Raw genomic sequence first — 20,104 nt, 5'->3', positions numbered from 1 at the left:
TCCTGCTGAAGTTACTGGGACTATTTGTTCCTTTCTGCATACTTTACTGGACACTAGTTCAGTAGTTCTGTCCCAATCCATAAAAAAAGTCAAATCTGTAGGTATGTCCAGGCCCACCCACCTTAAATACGCAGAGTCAGCTCCAGGCCCAGAAGAGTCAATGGACAAACTCCTACTGATACCAAAGGGCATAAGTTCGGGATCATATTTTAGAGGAATTCTATCCCTCAGCAGTTCATTTAAAGGGGATACACACATTATCAACAATTGGGGGAAAAAAAAAAAAGAGGAACTAAGCTATCGGTGCAGAAAGTGGAAGTGAAATGCTTCACAAGAAGATACACAGGGGCTGAGAGGCTCCTGCAAGTGACATGACATAAGGTAGATTATGCAAGAGAAGCGCTACTGTAAGAAATGTAGGCAGCAAACTGTGTTACAGTTGATGGACAAGGACTTTCAAATCTGGGACATAAAAGGGAAAAAATAACAAGGTGCTTTGAGAGAGGGCACTGCATGGCTGCATGTACTTGTGTAATTACATTAAATACATCAATAAGGCAGTAAAAATAAACAGGGAGCCTTACAGCTGGATTTTGCTGTGTCACTCCAAGTCTGCAGAGCACGTCTCCTTTGTCACTGATTGCCCACAGTGCTACTGCTTCTTCATCATCTGCATCTGAACTGGGAATTATGGAGATGTCCCACAGGGTAACAGGAGGCACTTCCAGCCATGGCCCGCTGGTGACTATCTTACATTTTCTGAAGCAAAAAAACCCCAAGCCCGTCAGAAGTACGTACTTTCTATAACCCAATTTGTTTCCTGGTCCATTGCTCACTTTGCTGCAAACAATCCTGATTTTTTTTTTCATTAAGCAGGTACAATAAGTGTTAGTATTTTTTAATTTGAAAGGAGTTCACAGCAATCCATCATGTTTTGTATCAGGTTTTGAATTCTGACATATTACCGATTTCTCAGAGCTTCTGTTTTTTAAAAAAAGTTACTTTATAAAACCAAGGCCACCCAAGACGTCTGCAGCTTGTGCTACACTGCTCCTTAGCTCTCAAAAACTCACTGGGGAACAGCTGGATAATGCATATTTGACCCCAAGCTGAGAATCACACGGCAGAGACAACTCCACGCCCAGTTTGTTCCTTCCTCTCTTGGTTAAGGGAATCATTTTACAAGTAGTTTTTTGGTGGAGCCTGTTAGAAAGTTATGTAGCATCCTGAGGTAGGCAGAGATAAGGCAGCTCTAAATTAAAGAGGTGGAGGTAGATCATTCTGGAAATTTGTCTGTTTTTCTGTGGAAACTGCAAGGAAGTAGTGCTGTGTATTAGGGAAACTATGTGAGATTCTATCATCCCAACAGCAATTTCTGTCTATGAAGAATATCCTAAAAAACTCAGGACATTCCTTGTTTCTCCAGTTCTGAAAAACTGGATCCAGCCTTGAGCTGTTCCCTACTTGTTTTCAATTTTGAATTGATAGCTAAAACTTGGCTTGAGGGTATTTCTCAAGTTACTTCTTTTACTTCAAGTCACCATTCTGATTGATTAGATGTTCTTTGTTTTGTTGCACATCCCAGAACAACAATTTGATGCTTCAGGACCTTACTTCAAAGAACTTTATAAAGGGCCAAAATACTGTCCTTGTAGTCTCAATAACAAACAGAGCAACGTTTAACTGTGAGTTCACAGCGAATTATTAGCAGAGCTGTTAGATACTCTAGGACAGAAAGCATAGAAAAGTTGGAAAAAATAGTCAATGGACAGATTGTCCCTGCTTAATAGGATAGAATATAGCGGCAGTTTGCTCTTTTACAGGCTGCCCCTGAATATAGTGTACTGTGACTTAATTGGGGTTGGGATTATCTGTTGCCTAGTATGCAGTATGTGGAATTCATATGTTAAAACTATTAATAAACAGACATATTACCAGTTGCTGCAAGTGACCTAGTATGTGCTAATATACCTGGAGTCTACTGTTCCTTACTATTCCTGATTATTCCTTAATCATTTACCATAAGGAAAATCAGATACAGAGAATAGCTAGCTGACTTTTCTCTACAGATCCCACAAAATCAAACAGGGTAGCTACCTGTAAAGGCTTAAAATTAAAGCCATAATGCTAAAGATCATCACCTTCTCTATTGGAGGTGGGTTATCTATTGCAGGTTTCTTTACTATTGCTTTTGTTGATTGGGTTACAAGACTTTTTCCCCTCATAACTAAAGATGACTTCTAGGGAACAGTTAGCATTCAAGTTCAAAACTTATTTACATCTGAGTTCCTCACCTTGCCCAGCGCCTCCGTCGCACAAAGTCTTTCATTGTCTTGTGACCGTGGTAGGACCTACCAAACCAGATTTAAACAGGTGTTAATGAGGGTGTCAGAGCATTTCCAACATCAGTGCCAGCCTGAGAGCACTGTCCATCTATCTGCCCACCAGACATGCCTAATGACTTGAAAACGCTTGAAACTACAGTTTGCTAAGCTTGCCTTTCTGCCCTCCCTCCCCAGCAAATTTCAGTGCTAGTATCCCCACACAAAGAGAGAAATAAAGGCACGCTTGTCCCTGTTAAAGCACAGTTAATGTAAAAAACAGCAAGCAAGCAGAAATGAGGTCTTCAGTATGGCATTTTCCTGCTAGGATTTTAGGCAGAGGAAGGTATCTCCTTACGCTGGAAAGTCTGCTGCGTACTGCCAGCCTTCCCGATCAGTTCCGCCTGAGGTATTAAAATCAATATACCAATCGGATACCTGTTGTCAAAAGGAGACAATAACAAACACAATCAACACCTAATGTGTAACAGAAATAACCTCTTCTGCTATTTCCCTCCACCTCTTGGAGTGCAATGACTTGATAGAAACCTTCTAATACTTGCAATATAAATTCACACAAAGGTTCCCAAGTCTTTTTAATTCAGTTGAAGAGGATTGGAACAGAAGTCTAAGTCCCACTAAACAAAAAAATCCAACTCAATGCTTAACATTGTTTTGCCTATGGAATACTATTGCTATTGTATAAATGGGGAAACCAAGGTTAAATATTACAACAAATCCAGGAAGAAAACCCGGGTCACTTAAGCCCAACTCCTGTATCCTATTTGCTAAGCCTTGCCTTCTTAGTAAAAAGACTTTTAAGACAAAATTTACCCAAGACCACTGCGGAGAAGGAGGCTTGGTATTTATTTTTGTACATTCCTGCAGGCCAGATGCATCGCTCCACATGTATCTGTCTGTGGGCAGGCCTCTGTGGTGAAACAGTGTACAAGGAATGCAAGGTCATTTACAACAGAGTATACAAGGCGAGGGAAGAAAAGCCTATTTGTACACTTCCTACTTTCATACACGAAACAGTCTTCCATCACTCATCTCTGTATTTAGAAATATCATCTGAGTGCTGAGGATAGCGGGAAAGAATCTGTACAATTGCTTCCAGTTACACCAAACGTGAGGACCATGTCAACTTGTGTCTGTAGAGTGATATTCCTCACTACTATTTAAAACTGGAAGTTTCTCTGGCACAAACACCCATGTATGTGAATGCTTTTTCAACACTTCTGTTCAAATATACTATTCAAGGACCCCATGTATTTAGCACAGGACGTACATGAATATATAGATCCTAATAAGAACTTTGCTGTATGGCCTTAATAATGAAAGATGTTGCAAGCAGGCACACTTTGTGCACTCACAAAGCACAAATCTGGAATGTTTTGCTACAAGTGCATTTTCAATGGATAATTACAAATCTAGAAAATTGAGAAACACTGCTCCTTCCATCTCCAGTTAATAAATGCTGGAGGAGGCTGAAGACACGATAACTGTAATGACTATTCTGAAAAGCTACAACAAACCCCTTGTTTCATTTGACAGTAGTAAGAAATTACATTAAATAAATACAATAAACTGAGTAGGTAACCTGCTGCTATATCCAGTGACGGGGTTCCACCGCTGGTTCTCATAGATGTAAACGCATTTCACATCTGACTGTGTATAAATGTTATCAGCACTACTGGCCAGTCCTGTGAGAAATAAGTTATTTGATTATAGTAAAGCTAAACCTTAAAGACACTACATCCTAAGCTCCAATAGCCACAGTAATATTGCTCATTTTCTCACCCTTAAGCTGAAAATATAAATATAAACCAGCAATACCAATTCCTTCCTAATGCGTGGCCCATTCACTGTATAACCCTACGTTAGTTAGGCGAAAGGAAGGACAACTGAAACGGCTTGAAGAGCTGACCCAGTCATGAAGATAAGCAAGAAACGTGCCTGCCGCAGCAGACCAGTTGTCCATACCTTGGATGAAGCCACCTCCATATCCACCAGTATAGACCCAAGCTGTGTGATCATATCCGATGCCCCACACAACGCCTCGGTTATTGCACTCTACCACTCGAAGATGACCTCCGACTTGACGCCAAAACCTGACAGAAAAAGGACAACATTTTACAGGCACTCTACACCACGTCTATCAGGAATGTATGCTTCCCCCTCCTACAACTCAGCAATATTAAGGACATGCAACTTTATACGGTCGTTTGTTCAACCTCTGTGCAATCTGTAAGTGAAGGCAGTTGCCAGTTGAAAACATTTCCCTCTGAACAACTACTGAAAAGTTAGCTGGAAGGAACCTGTCTGCCTCCACTTGGAATTCTGAGACTTTAAAGTATTTTACTTTCATTTTATGGCTTAAATATATATATATTTAAACATTAGTTAGGGTGATCTTGCTAGAATCTTTATGTCTTAGTGGCCATCAACTGCCTCAGCTTTAACTTCATCCTCATTTTTTAAAAGCTATCAGTTGCCTTGATCTAACAAGAAAACAAATGATTTATATATTAACTATGGAGCTTGGTAAAAACAAGGGCTTTAATTCCTCCTGTTCTCCTAATCTTTGCAGGTTAATCCTTTTCTGGTGCTTTACACAGCCAGCTGGCTGTTGTACTTTTCTGGGGAAGAATGGGGAAAATAAAGAGATTGCAGAGGAGTATTTTAGTTAGAATGGCAGGAGATCACCTAGGTCACTGATCCCCCAAACTAAGATGCAAGAGCACATCAGCTTTGTGCTTTGTCAGATATTGAAGGTGCTGTAGTCTGAAGGAAAAGGACTAAAGGATTTCTCAGGTATTATTCAAAGACACTTTGCAAGGATTGGCCTTTAACTCCCCAGTTCTGAGGCTGCTATTTTTTTGCTTGAACAGTCTATATTGTAGTATATTGCAGTACTATATTGTCACAGTAGTAACAGAAACTTTAAAGAAGCTGCTCCTGCACTGTAATGACTATGGAGGAACTGAGATTTTCAGATTTCCTGACTCAGATAAGACTGAAAGCTCAAATTACATTACCATTGCAGTGATTAGGGTTTACTTATAGTCTAGGCCATCTCTTAATTTAAATAATTATGGCATTAAAGAGGCAATCACAAAAAAAATGGGATCTCAATAAGAAAGGCTTTTGAAATCGCATGAATAGTTCCAGCATTAAGAATTAAAATATGATTTAGTGAATTTCTTCAGATGTACTTAGGAATATGAAGGCAGCCGTTAGCCCTGTCGTTGACAGACATCTGCAGTGCACTGTACACTACAACAGGCCATCAAAGCCACTGACTGGACATGAAAGACCATCTTTTCTGGAGGGCATCCCATGCAGAAAGAACAGCTTCTGAAACCTCTTACATTTGATCACACGGCATCAGGTGTGGTCCGGCCTCCAGTTCAGGACTTGGCTCACTAACAAAGATATCTCCTTTACAAGTAACTGACCAAATGGCGTGGTGAGAAGGAGGGCCTTGAATCCGTCTGCTTTCACAACAGGACATGTTCAGCAGAGACAGCTACAAAACAAGCAGCAGAGAACCAAAAGCTTCATTTACAGTGAGAAAACTTCCACAGATGCTTCAGCACTACAAAACAAAGTTTCACCTTTGCGGGTTCTTGCATATCAGCAAAGTGAATTAGCAGTTTTTTCTCAAAGGCACTGGAATTCAGTGTTTTAGAAATTAAGACAATCACTGGAACCAATGTGGTTTGCAGTGTCTGATCATTTTGAAGGACCTTTCAGGTTTTCCATTGCCTCAGTGTGTAAATGCCTGCCTGCCTATACATAAGACTCGCTACAGCAGTGAAAACAGGTAACAGTTGTTCTACCAACGCAGAAGAACAGACTAACTGAACGAAACTCCTGACTCATTTGTAGCCTAATCTATATCTGGAGATAGGAGGAGAAGGAAAAACAAAATTGGTTTTACTGTGGATAACTGCAGCACCAGAAAGCGTGCAAACTCCAGAGGAGACAGGAAGCCTCAAGTGTCTCTAAAAAAGTTTGAACAGACTTTTTAAATACCTACCTTGTAAAACAGATACTGTTAATGTAATGCTGAGATTTCAGAGACTAGCTTTTATGTTTTATTTCAGATATTGTCAGCTTGAAATGAAAAATTCAGAGGATTACCCAGTCGTGCATTTCTTGCTCTGTTGTGGCTGCTAGGCGGATCGGCCATCGCTGCTTCGTCCTTTCAGGTGTATACAATGCAAAGGAGTGTTTGGCTTCATTCAGAACTTCAACTATAATAGTGACTTCATTCAGGAACACGTGGATATACTAAGACAAGAAAAGAAAATGTGACTGAGGCAAACTTGGGTACACCTCCCTCAACGCCAGCATTTTTGCACTTCAGGAGGCATTTTCCTGCCAAGGATAGCAAAGAATCAGTTCTGGTGCAGAAGGAATCCAGCTCCGCTTCCAGTCCTGCAGTACCTCTGATTCATACTGCCCACACGCATTAACCCTACTGATGAAAGCCGTGGCCAGCCAAGCTTGGCTCTTTCTTCAAGATCAAGAACATTTTGAACTTCCAAAAGAATTCCTAATTGGTGCAAAGCTGATGGCTTAAGCAATGTGGATGGTTGCTGACCGGGCATTTCTGACATAGTGCCAAGACAGCTACAGCTCAGAAAAGCTTGCAGTTTGCCAGTACCCTGCGCTGCATTTGAATTACTTCCCAAAACTCAGAACAATAGTGTACCATAATTCATCTCCCTGAAGAACACTGTTTTTCCTTCAAAGGTTTTCCTTTGCCAAATGCAACACTCTCAAGGGTCTCAAGCTGAACACACCTTTTTCTCCTCTTGATACATGTAGTAGATGAACAGGATGCTGTCGCGCATTCCATCGCTCCCAGTGAACTGTTCAAGTGCGACTCGGACATCCATCCATTTATGAGGCTTCCAATTCCTCCACCATTGCAAGGCCCCAGTTTTAACCCAAACTGACTGCAACACAAACACAAATTTCCAGGAGTAAGGAAACTGCATGACTCTTCTTCTTTCTCCCAAATACTATTTTTTGTGACCACAAGAAATCTCTGCTGCAGGTTAGTCTGTACCATATCAGCTAACTCTAACAAAGAGTACACCAGAGTGTTCAGGAAGCTGAATACAAAATGAACACTAACAAAACTGGACAGAAAGGCACTGAAATAGCATGTGTACATCAGTAGTAGCCTCTGCAAGAATATGATAGCACACAGATACTAATTGAGTCTAGTGTGCTCCTTGTTGTAACACAATTTCTGTTTGGACTTTAAAGGCTTTGGACATAATCTTTTTAAACTTCATTAAACCCCTGGACTCAAGTGTTTTTAATCAAATGAATTCCAGATGTCATTTGGCAATTAGCAATGAAGGGACCAAAAATGTGAATGAATCTGAATTCTCCTCTGAGCTGAGGAGTCGTAGCAAAGGGAACATCAAACAAAAGTGCTGCTATTTAAGTGCTGCTCTTGACGTTTGCATCATTGCTTTATTACACGTTACATTAATCCCTTAATGGTTGCAGAGAGAGAAAGTTCACCTATTTGAGTCACTGTTTCAATTAAGAAGCCTTGTCTTGTGGTGGGATAATTCATACAATGTTCCACTGTTGCAAACATTTTTCTGTGGATTTGAGGTTTCAGTCAAATAATGCTGGCCAATGCTTTATTTGCTCTTATACAAAACTGTCAGCTAATGTTTTTAGATAAAGATTGCTGCTCCATGCTTGATAAGCTGTTAGTTTCCCATAGGGAGCTCAGACAGTGATAATCCAGGAAAGTTGTCATAGACAGAAATAAGGACAAGAATATAAAGCTGACAGTAAGTTCAGATCAGCACATCAGAAACGTATTATTGATGTCCAGTATCGACAGATGGGTTTAGTAGGCAAGAGAAAGTGTCATCATTGCTCACCTGCTCAATGGCCTGTTCATAGTGCCTAAAATTCTCCAGTTCCCGCTTTGTCCTCTCACTGAGCTGCTGGAAAATCTGCTTTCGCCACGCTGCTGTCTGCGCTGGAGTGATAGACAGAGACAGAGATTGCACAGACGATGACAAACCTAGGACAGAACCCAAACAATAAACTCCAGTGAGCTTCGAATGCAGTTCTGTGATAGGTAAAACACGATGCTGCTTTGAACACTGCACTGATTCAACCCAGTCTGACATAATTTTTCTACTTGTTATACTCTGGAATCAATGTGTTACAGCCAGACTTTGTAAATGATGCACAGAAATGGGATCACTGGATGATTATATAGAATCTTTCAAAGCTATAACCTTTGCTGGGAGTTCTGTCACTAAACTACAAGACAATGAGGTAACAGAATACATTAAGAGTTACATTGCTATTAAATACTGGGATGCCACACTTCATGGTTTATTTTGAAAATATCACTATATTCCACTGTCTTTCAAGAATCTAAATTCTAACCCTGTGCAGTCATCAGCTGGGCTCCCATTCACAATGCCTCCAAGTAATTTCTCTATCTTACCCTTGTTTCAGTAGGAATGGCAGGAGCGAGGCAGTTATTTGTGGCATCTGTGTCTCTCCAAAGAGAGCCCTTTTCACTACTTTCAGTTACTGTTCAGTAATATTATAGGTTTTGCATGAAATTGCAGTTTCAGCGGAATTAAAAATCAGATGCAGATCCAGCACAGATTATTTTACACAATTCTTACAGAAACTCATTGAGAAAATATCACCTTGACATTTATATATCTCAATGCCAAAGTGCTTTACAGCTAAACACATGCAGCACTATCCTCAGACGTGGAGAGTATAAACAAACTGCAATAACAGTAAATGGTTATCAGAAGTTTTGCACCATGGCTTTGTTCAAAAAAACCAAACCAACATTTTTCTTAAAGAGCATATTGAAATATGATTGGGAATTAGGGTCTGTTGTGGTGACTGGATAGTACCTGATGGAACAGTGAACCATTTCAATGGGCTGTGCAAATCTACAAGACAGCCTCCTCCAGACACCCAGGCCCACAGTGGGTGCTCATCGACTCCGTACTGTTCTTCAGCTCCCACCGAGAACATGCCAAGGGAAGACAGGCTGGATGTCTCTGCAAAGCTGCTGACAGAGAGGACTGGATGCTTTTGGGCCTCCTTCAAGTCAATGTTTGTCCACTGCAGTTCTGCAGAAGGATTTGGGTTTGTAGAAGATTTATGGATTTCAAGATTAGCTTTCTCATTACTAGTCGAAGTAACAGTGGCTTCTCCTTGATCAGAGTCCAGAGGATCCACAGTGAAATTTGCATGTGTTTCTGCTGTCTGGTTGCCTGTGCTGTTACCACTGCTGCTGGCTGCAGCTCCCATCGGGGAAGGCTTGGCAAGGCTCACGGGTACATTTGGAAGCTCTGTATCAGAGGAAGTATCTGCATCACCCTGAATGATCGTGTTCATTTGGCTTTGAATATCATCCGTAAAGAAACAGCCAGCACTAAAGGACAAATAGATAATGAATTAGCATTCAAAGCATTATAAATTAGCACAGGCCTTAGACCACAGGCATACAGGAATTGACCTAGCATTTCAGCTTTATGAGAGAAACAGCAGACTTCTTTTTTAAAGGTCAAACTCTGTCATCAAGGCAAAGAGTCTAACACAAATCTGGCAGACCAGTCTAATAGATCTGAAACACAGAAAGGTATTTCATTGATCTTTTCAAACAACTGGTGGTGTAGGCTGCCTCTAACTCTCAGGAAAACACTGAAGCAACATCACATTTTCTGGATATGAAAGAATGAATAGTATTTTTTAAAGCCCATTATTAATTTCATTATTTTTCTCTTAACTATGGAGGGCTTCTACTCAGAGCACACTCAGACTCAAACAAGCAGCTTCTGCAGCACTCCCAGCTCCACTGGCATGTCTGGCAGAGCCAAGAGACCAGCAGTCAGTGGGGAGTTGCTTATTTAATCTCTCTAGGAAAGGAGTGAATTCCAAAGTGGGAGCTTCAGTTTCTACTCTTGAGTGCAACAACTTCTGCTTATTGTTAATTTTAATGACAAAAAACACAAATGCTTTTTGGCATACATAATGATTAGAGACGCCTTACCTGCTCCTCCCTGTCTGTACCATCTGAATGTAAAGAAATATCTCCCAGCATTGAAACTCTTGGCGTACAAAGTCTCAAGCAGGTATTTTACTAAGTACCTGAGCAGACTTGTTGAGCTCCCAGTCTGAGATTTGTCACTCTCTCGGCCAGATACAATTGCCTTCCATGTCTTCCCACTGAGCTCGCTTGGTGTGACACCTTGACGAAAATAAACTGCCCTGTCATCACAGCCAATTCCCCAGACCTAGGGAAGGAGAAGGCTCGGTGAAGGAAATGGTGTGGCATGCAGGCAGACACCAGCTACAAAAAACATGCAGTGGTGGAATATTTAGTGTAAAAATCTAAACACAGCATTTTCCTTTTGTGTTCTTTCTTAATGCTGATACTGTAGATGCAGTATAAAATTCTGTACCATCAAGAGAAAACTGTTTACACCTGAATGTGCAATACAAGAGACATGCTGACTGTTATCTTCTGGTGTAGAATTCAGCCACACATTCCTTCCTAGCAGTTCAAGCACGTGGACCTCTTGTTCAGCTGTCCATACTGGCACTGCTGACAGTCCTCACCCCGTGTGAATACTGCCTGTACAAAGGGGAACATAAATATCCTCACAACTGCTGTACAGCTCTTACCTGGTTATTTAAGCCTACAGTTACCATCATCATTTCTCCAACCATTTCAATCCAGCTTGTCCCACAAGGATTATGTGAGTTGACTCCTCTTCTAAACCACACCTACAACAACAACAGCATAAAGTCTAAATTTTGCTCCTTCTGCATTAGCAGGCAGACAGCTGGAATTTAGTTTCTTTAGTAGATTAGTCTTAATCTCTAAAACTGACTTGCTGCATTGCCTTAAGAAGTCACTTATCTCCTTGGTTCTTTTTCTTTATCAGGTAAAGATAAAATAATTCTTCTAATAGTACCCAGACTGTGTGTCCTTGTGACCAACTACAGCCAGAACAGCCCACAAAACAGACTTTTTGTTATGACTTTCTGTGACAGTTTGTTTCTCTGCCACTGGAAAAATACTTTCTATTACATGTCAACTGTAGGCTATGCTTGGTGTCTCGGAATGGGCCTCTAAATAGTGTTCTTATGTTCAAACCCTAGAAGCAGGGCTGATGGAGGGAACTGTCAGAGGGATCTTTTCAGTGGTACAGCTCTTTAAATTGTCTCCCCTTAGACTAGTTTTTACCAATCAGAAAGTGTCTGTGGGCTGAGTACCTGGAAAAATTTCCATCTGTATTTAGCATATGGGCACACAGTGGCCAGAGGCTACTTTAGAAGTTGTTGGTTGAATCATGTAACAGTGTCCTTGACTATCTTGTGGCAGATCTGAAGAAAAACATGCCAGCTTATCTACATTTATTATAGTGGTTTTCTTTGGCAGATGGAGCAGGCTGGGCACAGCCTGTTACCATGGCTCAGCTGACAAGTAGTAACTCATTAAACCAGAGTAACTCAATTACTCAAAACTGCTATATATGCACAGAATTTATCTCTGGTTTTGAATTCAGGATGAAGAGATTTGATTGCTACCAGTGCAGGAGCACTCTAGTACATTCTTCAAGACTTAAGACTCCCTGCAATTCAATGATCAAAATGGGTCCCTTCCAAATCAAGATATTCTGATTCTAAGTTAAAACTCCAGCAAGAAAGTCATCATACATGCAAATAACAGATATGTCAGTAAATAAACCTCCCCTACATTAAAAGGCTGATGAAGTCAGAACAGTTACAGTAGGAAGATAAAAAACTAAAATCACACAGAAAAGCAAAGATGAAAATATTCCTCATGCTGCTTTTGATGTAACCTTCAGAATATGTGGGAACAATACTGAGCAGCTTGGAGTCCCTTCAATTTCAGTGCTCAATATCCCTTAGAAGTAGCCCCTTATTACATCCCCACCCACCTACCACATCTGTCTGACTTGGGTTTAGAAAATTATTTCCAAGAGAAAAGCAGAAAGTCTCCTTTAAATTAAATGCAACTGTGTATATCACAAACCACAGAGCATTCCCACAGCAGCGAGAGGGACTGGAATTCCCCAAACCCTGGGCATAGCCAGTCCCAATCACCAGTGCTTCCTATGGAAGTTACATGTCTGTTTGAAAAAAGCAAATACAAAAGGGGAGAAAAAACCAGAACCAGAGCATGACACCTCTTACTTTTCTATCTTTTGTAACACACCACACCACATCGACACCCACAGAGACATGCATAATCCCATTCTCAGAGCTTGGAGACTCCACAATACTCCAGGAAATTCCTGCAAGAAACAAAACCCGGAAGGCATTGTAGGTTAGTTGCTTATTCAACACTATATAAATCAAAGGGCCTTCCAGCTAAATTTAACAAACTTTACCTTGAGGGTTATTCCTATCAATTCCTTCTCTCACAATAGCTTGCCCTTCCCAAAGAGTTGCCCAAAGGAGGTCATAAGGTCCACAGCTTATCTGTACAACTTCACCAGGAGTGCTGACTAAGGACCATACGGAACCTTCTGGATTGTGATGGCAGACGTTTTCTCTATACCATACCTAGACAAGTTTAAAAAAACCCCAAAAAACAACATATAAACTTGGAAAAATATCACTACAACAATGAAATGATTGAGGCAAGCATAAAGACAAACTGGAAAGAACAGTTTAACAGTTTAATCCCCTTTAACAACAGGACTTTTTATGCAGTGTATGCACTCTGACCTTTAAAGGTATTTTTTTAATTTCGATTATGCAGTTCAAGACTATTTCCTTATGTACTAAGGGAGGAGGCTTTTCTACAGACTAGCTTTTTTCATGGAAGCAAATCTGGACTGGGTACAGTAACTTATTGCTACAAGTTCTGTGTATATTTCAACATTTAAAAAACACTTTAGTGTATTTCAGGGCATGTTATATAAACTAAGAATGAACAAATATATAACACAAAAATGTTACTGTTAGATGATAGCCTGACCTCACTTTCACTGAACAGAGCTTGCTACAATATGAGTAAAAAATTCCATTCTTGGTGCAGCCTTCAGTGACATCCAGTCCATTTGCCAGTCTTGCTCCCACTGCCTGTGCACTGTTCTATAGAACACAGTCAAAGTAGGAAGGTCAAACACAGAAAGCATCCTGTGGTACGAGTGCTCCAAAATATGACTGCTGAGCTAAATCCTCATAGTTAGAAATACTTTATGTCTCTAGGGATTTTTACTTGGGAAATGAAAGCATTTTACAGTGTCAGTCACGTAAGCCTGTGGAGTGGGATGCTTGCCACGTATTACTGGGAAGCATGAGGCATAGGGAATTTTATTTTAAACAATTTAAGAATGCTTGCCTCTCCAGGTAGTGCCAAGTGTGACTGAAATCTCAGGCTATCTGTTAAAACATGTTACATGCTTCTCTGTGAGACCACAAGTTAGAAATTGTCTAGAGACAAAGGAATGTCAGATACATGCTGTAAGGATGAAGGAAGGAAAGCGCAACTCAAAACTTTACAACACTGAGCAAACGACGAGAGACCTTATGGTAGGCCAAAAACAAAACAAAACAAAACAAGACATATAGCTTTCAACAGAAATAAATTGAAAACATTGCAGAGCTGGATTCTGCATTGACAAATCAGGATGTTACCATTTCCTGATCAATAAGTCTTAGAAAACCATTTTGCAAACTCTTTCCTTGAATCATTCCCGACTCTCCATCACAGAGACATGACAAAATGCTTTGCAAGAATCTTCACCAGGCTTTAAGGCTCCTTCTCTTTGTTGCCAGTGCCACAGTCTGCATTCTGGGCATTTTTCAGGATGTAAGACACTACTCAGCCCAAGTTTTTAAGATTCACCTGTTTATAGAGGTTTAAGGCTTCCATAAAAAAGCAACTCTATGAGATATGAAGCCTTTTGATTTACAACACAAGTTGTTACACAGTGTAGTCCCAAAGCAGCTTTTACATCCTCTGCCAGATGCGCCAACAGTGTCTTTCCTTACCAACATAAGACAGTAACAAACCCGCCTCTCTTTAAAAGCATTTAACTCCTTTTCAGTAGTAATTTATATCAGAAAACTTAGGGAACACACACATACCCTTCCTTGTAAAGAAACTGCCCACACTGATAAACGTCCAAGAGGCTCATCGGTGATCTCCCATCCTCCAATGGAGATGTCATTGAAAGGGTCTGGCAACTGATCTGGATCATCCTGTGATACGATCTGAAGCGAAGAAAAGGAAGATTGGGAAGAGAAGAACAGACACTGTAAATAGATAGGGGATTTGGCTGGAGGCCTGACTTGTTTCTTGCAGATTGCTTTATGTATCACTTACTAAAGTGGCCGAGCCTGGAGATTCTTCCTCTCATTCAAGGCTGCCCTATGCAAAGGGAGGGGAAACGCTGCCGAAGCAGCATGAAGAAGTCTGTGTTTCATCCCCTAACTAAAGGAAATTTTTACTCACAGAACAATGCATATCGATGTTCTCTGAATTGGAAAACTGGAACATCACAAATTACAGTTTTTGTACATTCTTAGAATGGAACAATAATTACTGAAGAACAGTAATTATTGCATATGGATAAAGGACACAGCTGGTGAACGATGCTAGACAGGTGCCACCGGGAAAGAGAGTGATTTGTCAAACAACCAAAGGAAGTTAAAAAGTTGGTTTGAAATTGGCAAAAGAGCTGAGCATCTATCTCCACCTGCACTACCATGAAACCTGGCACCTTATTACCACAGCTTTCTATGAAAAATCCCAGCCTTCCATTTATGCTTGCGAGAATTACAAGCTGGAAGTCAAGGAATCCAGGTCCAGCCTACAAAGCAGTGATAAAAAAATGAATTCCCCTGCACTTATAATTGAGTATTTCAGAAAATAAGTTTATTTAATATTTAAAAGATATCCAGAACCTTTGCCCAAACATCCCGTGATTTGTATCTCCTGTATCTGATCCATCTCCTGCGTCTGACACAAGAATTCCATTTCTTATCCTTTGTGTAGGTGCTGGGGAAGTCTATGGCGTAAGTCCAGCCCTGCAAACAGAGGTTTTCTTTTATGAAAATCAAGACCAAGGGAAAGCTTGAAATCCTAAGTCAGAATAATTCTGCACAAGAGTCACTTCTACAAACACAGTACAAGTTACTGTGCATGTCTCAACAGCACTGATTAACAGATCAGCTAATTCCATGAATGACTTATGAATCATGTCCAAATTCCTCTGCATGATATACACAGAACAAACACGGCACAGTAAAGCATTTTACACTCTTTATATAGTAAAGATCTTAAATAACAATGGCATCCAATTGCCAGCATTTCGTGACCTGATCAAAAGCAAAAAGCTTCTATCAGAGCTCCTATAGACTTCAAGATCCTTCAAACAAGATCCTTCCTTGTGTTGCATGGTAGCTGAGCTGTTTTCCTGAAAGAAGCAGCTGTGGGAAGTTGTGCCTTTTATTTTTACAGACCTTTTACACTTTTATAAAAGTGCCTTTTATTTTACAGACTAAGGATTCCCAGAATAGATCTCTTTTTGATATTGTTCACCTACCCCTTTCTCTGTTGGTTCCCCTCCAATATTTTCATCCACATACCAGTCAGACTCCCACTCCCAGTGTGGTGAAGGCAGTGTGAAACTATCAAGCTGCTGATGTTTTAGCCCGCTCACATCACTCCACTGCCACCGGTCACTGGGCAGTAATTTCTCACAAAAGCCACCAACTGGATTCCAGCGCTGCCAGAAATAATAAATACAATACTTTATTTGAGATCACATTATTTCATTGTACATCTATGCAGCCCGAGGGAGTCACAGATGATACATTTATTTTTTTTCTGCAGTAGAAGAGGAATAAATTCCTGGGGTGAATGAGAAAGTGTTCACACTGTAAACCCCTAGCTAACAGTCTTTGGAAGAAGCTTTTTTAAGTATCAAAGAAAGGCTGACTGCAGAGCTAGTCCCAACCAAGTCATTTTCAGCTAGATAAATAGGAACATCTGATGATATATTTTACTAGTAACAGTGCTTCTTTCCTTTGGTGATGTGTGGCACCATGATACTGCAGCATTAGGACAACGCTGCACAGACAGCCTTGGGATCTCTCATCTACTCCCCGTGAGAAAGATGACGAGCATCTTGCCTGTGCCAGAAAACCAGCACAGCTTCTGTGCCAGAAACAATGTCAAGGTAACTGCATCACTAAATCTTCCTTGTCTCTTACGTTATACCAACAGGGTTGGGGTTTTTTTTTCCAAATCTGGCTTTAATCAGTTACAGAACAAATAACTTGCTAGGGTTTTTGCCAATGCAGCTGCAATTCTTCTTTTCCCCACACTCTTACCTACTATAGAAATACTGGCAAAATTTGTCATATAATACCGCCTTACATTTTAGGGCACATGGAAAGTGAGTGGTTCAAAATCCTTCTATAATTTTTATGCAAAATATTATTTACTTTTACCAGGAATCTGGCTAAATTGCTTTGTACATTATCAGTAAACTATTTAATTTTGTTGTTATTAGCTCTTGCAGAGTATTTCCTTTTGTGCTTTCTAGTATTTTGTTTTCCATTTTTTTCATAGCCTAGAACAAACAAAACAAAAGTTTTGAATTTATTTTATTTGTTACTTTAAAGATTTGCATTTTTAAAGAACATGTTTACCTAACAAATGGAACATTCTTAAATGGCTGAGAAGTTGTATCAATGTTTAATAATGTATAAAATTAGCTTGTATTTTTACCCACGTAGGTAAGTTTATATCTTTTCTCAATTAAAATTTATTCCATTACCGATTAGAAAGCAGAGAAATGTGCTCAAGAAAATCTTTCGGTTTTCTCTCTCAAATAATTTTCGGTTAACTTAAAAACAAAATAGATAAATTTCCTTTAAAATACTATTTTAAAGACATTCTTTTTAAGTATGTCACATAGGAAGGATCATCTTAATAACTCTTCTATGCAAAAAACCTGGAAACGTACTTCAATGAAGAGTTATGACTTTATTAGAGAATTCTTTAAAACATAAAAAAATAGCTTTTTTAAAAAAGAATAATACATTTTTCATAATGTATCTCTGTTGCCTAGAAGTTATACTGGGTATTTTCTTAAGGGGCTTGTGTATTTGTCACTAAGGAAAGGAACACATCAGGTGAAAAGGGTGAACGTTCCAGTCTGAAATGGCCTGCATATAACAGGCTGTAGTACACACTGGCGCTGCTTTTGGTAAGAGCAGGGAAGTAAAAGTTTCCTTTGGCAATTAAAATATTAAAAGAATAACCTGCTATTTGGCAGACATGTACTCTTCAGAAACGCCAGGTAAAAAATGCAAACAAATCCAAACAATCTTTCTGAGAAGCACCCGCAGACGGGTGATGTACGGATCTGCTACCGTCCCTTCCTGACGCGTACGTGGCAGCGTGTGTGACAGAGGCACCCGGAACACGCCATACCTGATTCTCATAGGTTTCTTCCTGGTACCTAATGGGAACGTCACCCGAGAACACATAGGTGTACACTTGATGATCACAAGCTATTCCCCAGCAGCACTGTTTGACAGCAGAGACCCGTTTGAATTCCAGCTGTGTGTCCTTACAGAGCTCCCAGTACTGGCCGACAGTAGACAGGGTGTAAACCCTCCCAAAAATGTCAACAGCCCACAAAAGGGAACTGGGCATGGCCATGTCTGAAAGGCAAAAAGGCAGTTATTAATGACAGCTTTAAAAAATGGATCTTGAACCTACTGTAGATCAGTGCTGCTCTGAGCCATCATCAATCAAATTAAGTAAAGATGTAAAGAATGGTCTTTAAAAAAGAACAGATGTCTCTCAGTCAGAGCTGTACAGTTACACCTCTTGGACAGCTCTGAAATTCCATGTGAAAGACCTTGCTACCCACACACTACCGTCCATCCTACAAGCGCTCACAACAGTACAGGACAGCTTTGGCAGCTGAGGACAGAAGTCAACACTGATCTGAGAGGAAGCACTACGAACCATTTTATAGCAGAAGGCCTTGCTCTCAAGAGCTGGTAATGCTGGTCGTGCTAGACACACCGCTCATCTCAGTTCCACAAAGCCAGGGTACCTCAGTACCTCCTTCTCAGCCTCCCCTTGGCGTCTGCCAGCACAGCTACACGGGTGCAAAGGAAGAGACGTGAAAGGGAACTTCTCCGTAAGCACGCATCTAGTTTTAATCCACAGACATTACCTACTGCTACCAGGAGACCTCTTTCCAAAGCATTCTGGTGACCACTTTGGGATCTGATCTTTATTTAATATATAGGTGTGATATTTATTTAAGTATACCTAGAGCATGGTGTGACAGCAGAGACCCGTCAAACCAGAGTTTTATTCCAGTTTTATCACTCAATAACCTGCCATTTTCTGGGCACTGCAGCCCTGCCCTTCATGGAGGGGTCAGCATTTCATGTGAGGTAGGTGAAGGCTAGTCCTTTTAGAAGTCAAGAGAGGACAGTGTATTTCTGTCATTTGGCCTTCTGAGCCATTTATCTTCTTTATATCCTGCCTTTCTACATTAGTAAAAGTAGGATAGTACAGAAGGACATAGTATGGAAAAAACAGAATGGAACAAAGTGAAGATAAGGTGAAAATTATAATGTGTGTACCACTGGGAAAATAAAGGCTACAAAAATAAGCCTTCCTGTATTAGCACTTACAATTCTGCTCTTTATAACAGAGGAAAATATTCTGCATTTAATCTTAAGCAACCAGCATGCCAGCAAGTCTGGAGTAAAGGAAGCATTACAGATAATGCAATGAGGATATCTGCCTAGCCAGACAATAAAGAAAAGTGATGCTTGGGTGTGTTAAAGGTGGGCAGATGTACAATTGAAGGCCTGTACCTGGAACGGGAGTCCAGGCAGGCAGAAAAGTACCTGGAACAGTTCAAAAAGAACCAGTGAAAGTTCCAAACATGATGGAGTTAGGAAAAATATAGATGGGACAGAATTCAGATAATCCAGGCAGCAGGTGCCAACTGCATTAAAATACTCAAGGCAGCCAAGATAAGTGAGAGTTTCTGCATATTCCTTCTGAACTTTCAAGACAGGGTGTTTGGAGAATCATGGGAAAATCCCAAGTGCATTTGGGATTATAAACTACTTTTAAGATTTCTTAAGCACTGGTTGTGCTGCAGAAGATGAAAACAGGTGTGGCTCGATTTTGAAGGATGCTCAGCACTTGTGGCTCAGGTGTGTTTCAGTGAACACAGAAGTTGCCTGGCATTCTCTAGGGAGTGAAAGAATCAGATCCACACCTGCTCAACTCTTCCTCATCCCTCAGCCCAGCCAGGTAATTTCTGATAGAACTCAAACTGCTTAAACGAAGACAATACCTTGTTAATTAAGATTTCCAGCTGCCTGGCATAACACTGATTGCTACAGAATCCAATAAAAATATCCCAACTCCTCGCACATTATAAAAGTAATGAAGTTCCTCAGGAGAGAGGGGACGTGCCCCTGTGTTCCGATGGTGGCGGTGGCAGATCCCGTGCAGGTGCCCGCGGGGGTGACCCAGCGCAGGACTCCCTGTGCTCCGCGATGATCGATCACGCACAGACGGGCTTCGGCTTCAGCTCCATCTCAAAGGAACGCGCTTGGCCAGCGCTCCTGCAGACCCCTGTATGCACCGCCGCGTATCCGCGGGGATCTCAAAGCGCTCTGCAAACTGACACACCGTCAGTAGCCCCCGGCACACC

General features: G+C 40.7%; 1 protein-coding gene across 1 annotated transcript in view; it reads right to left on the bottom strand.

Annotated features, from left to right (window-relative positions):
- Window positions 1-18,069, bottom strand: part of TECPR1 (tectonin beta-propeller repeat containing 1) — a gene marked incomplete at its 3' end in the record, with an annotated part of 20,682 nt that extends 2,613 nt beyond the window's left edge. Inside the window, exons 1-19 of the mRNA XM_010164306.1 lie at window positions 17,839-18,069; window positions 15,941-16,123; window positions 15,300-15,422; window positions 14,481-14,606; window positions 12,773-12,947; window positions 12,576-12,676; window positions 11,037-11,138; window positions 10,500-10,645; window positions 9,257-9,783; window positions 8,246-8,391; window positions 7,136-7,291; window positions 6,471-6,620; window positions 5,696-5,853; window positions 4,308-4,435; window positions 3,925-4,027; window positions 3,156-3,252; window positions 2,680-2,759; window positions 2,295-2,351; window positions 585-759 (exon numbers count right to left, since the gene is read on the bottom strand). Of these exons, the coding sequence (XP_010162608.1) occupies window positions 585-759; window positions 2,295-2,351; window positions 2,680-2,759; window positions 3,156-3,252; window positions 3,925-4,027; window positions 4,308-4,435; window positions 5,696-5,853; window positions 6,471-6,620; window positions 7,136-7,291; window positions 8,246-8,391; window positions 9,257-9,783; window positions 10,500-10,645; window positions 11,037-11,138; window positions 12,576-12,676; window positions 12,773-12,947; window positions 14,481-14,606; window positions 15,300-15,422; window positions 15,941-16,123; window positions 17,839-18,069 (2,964 nt within the window). The remainder of the gene's footprint in view (window positions 1-584; window positions 760-2,294; window positions 2,352-2,679; window positions 2,760-3,155; window positions 3,253-3,924; window positions 4,028-4,307; window positions 4,436-5,695; window positions 5,854-6,470; window positions 6,621-7,135; window positions 7,292-8,245; window positions 8,392-9,256; window positions 9,784-10,499; window positions 10,646-11,036; window positions 11,139-12,575; window positions 12,677-12,772; window positions 12,948-14,480; window positions 14,607-15,299; window positions 15,423-15,940; window positions 16,124-17,838) is intronic.
- Between the last annotated feature and the right edge of the window lie 2,035 nt (window positions 18,070-20,104).

Source organism: Antrostomus carolinensis, unplaced genomic scaffold (genome assembly GCF_000700745.2).
Source record: "Antrostomus carolinensis isolate BGI_N321 unplaced genomic scaffold, ASM70074v2 scaffold50843, whole genome shotgun sequence".
In the NCBI taxonomy this organism is placed as follows: Eukaryota; Metazoa; Chordata; class Aves; order Caprimulgiformes; family Caprimulgidae; genus Antrostomus; species Antrostomus carolinensis.
Note: the sequence above shows the minus strand (reverse complement) of the source record. Positions and strands in the feature narration are given on the sequence as shown.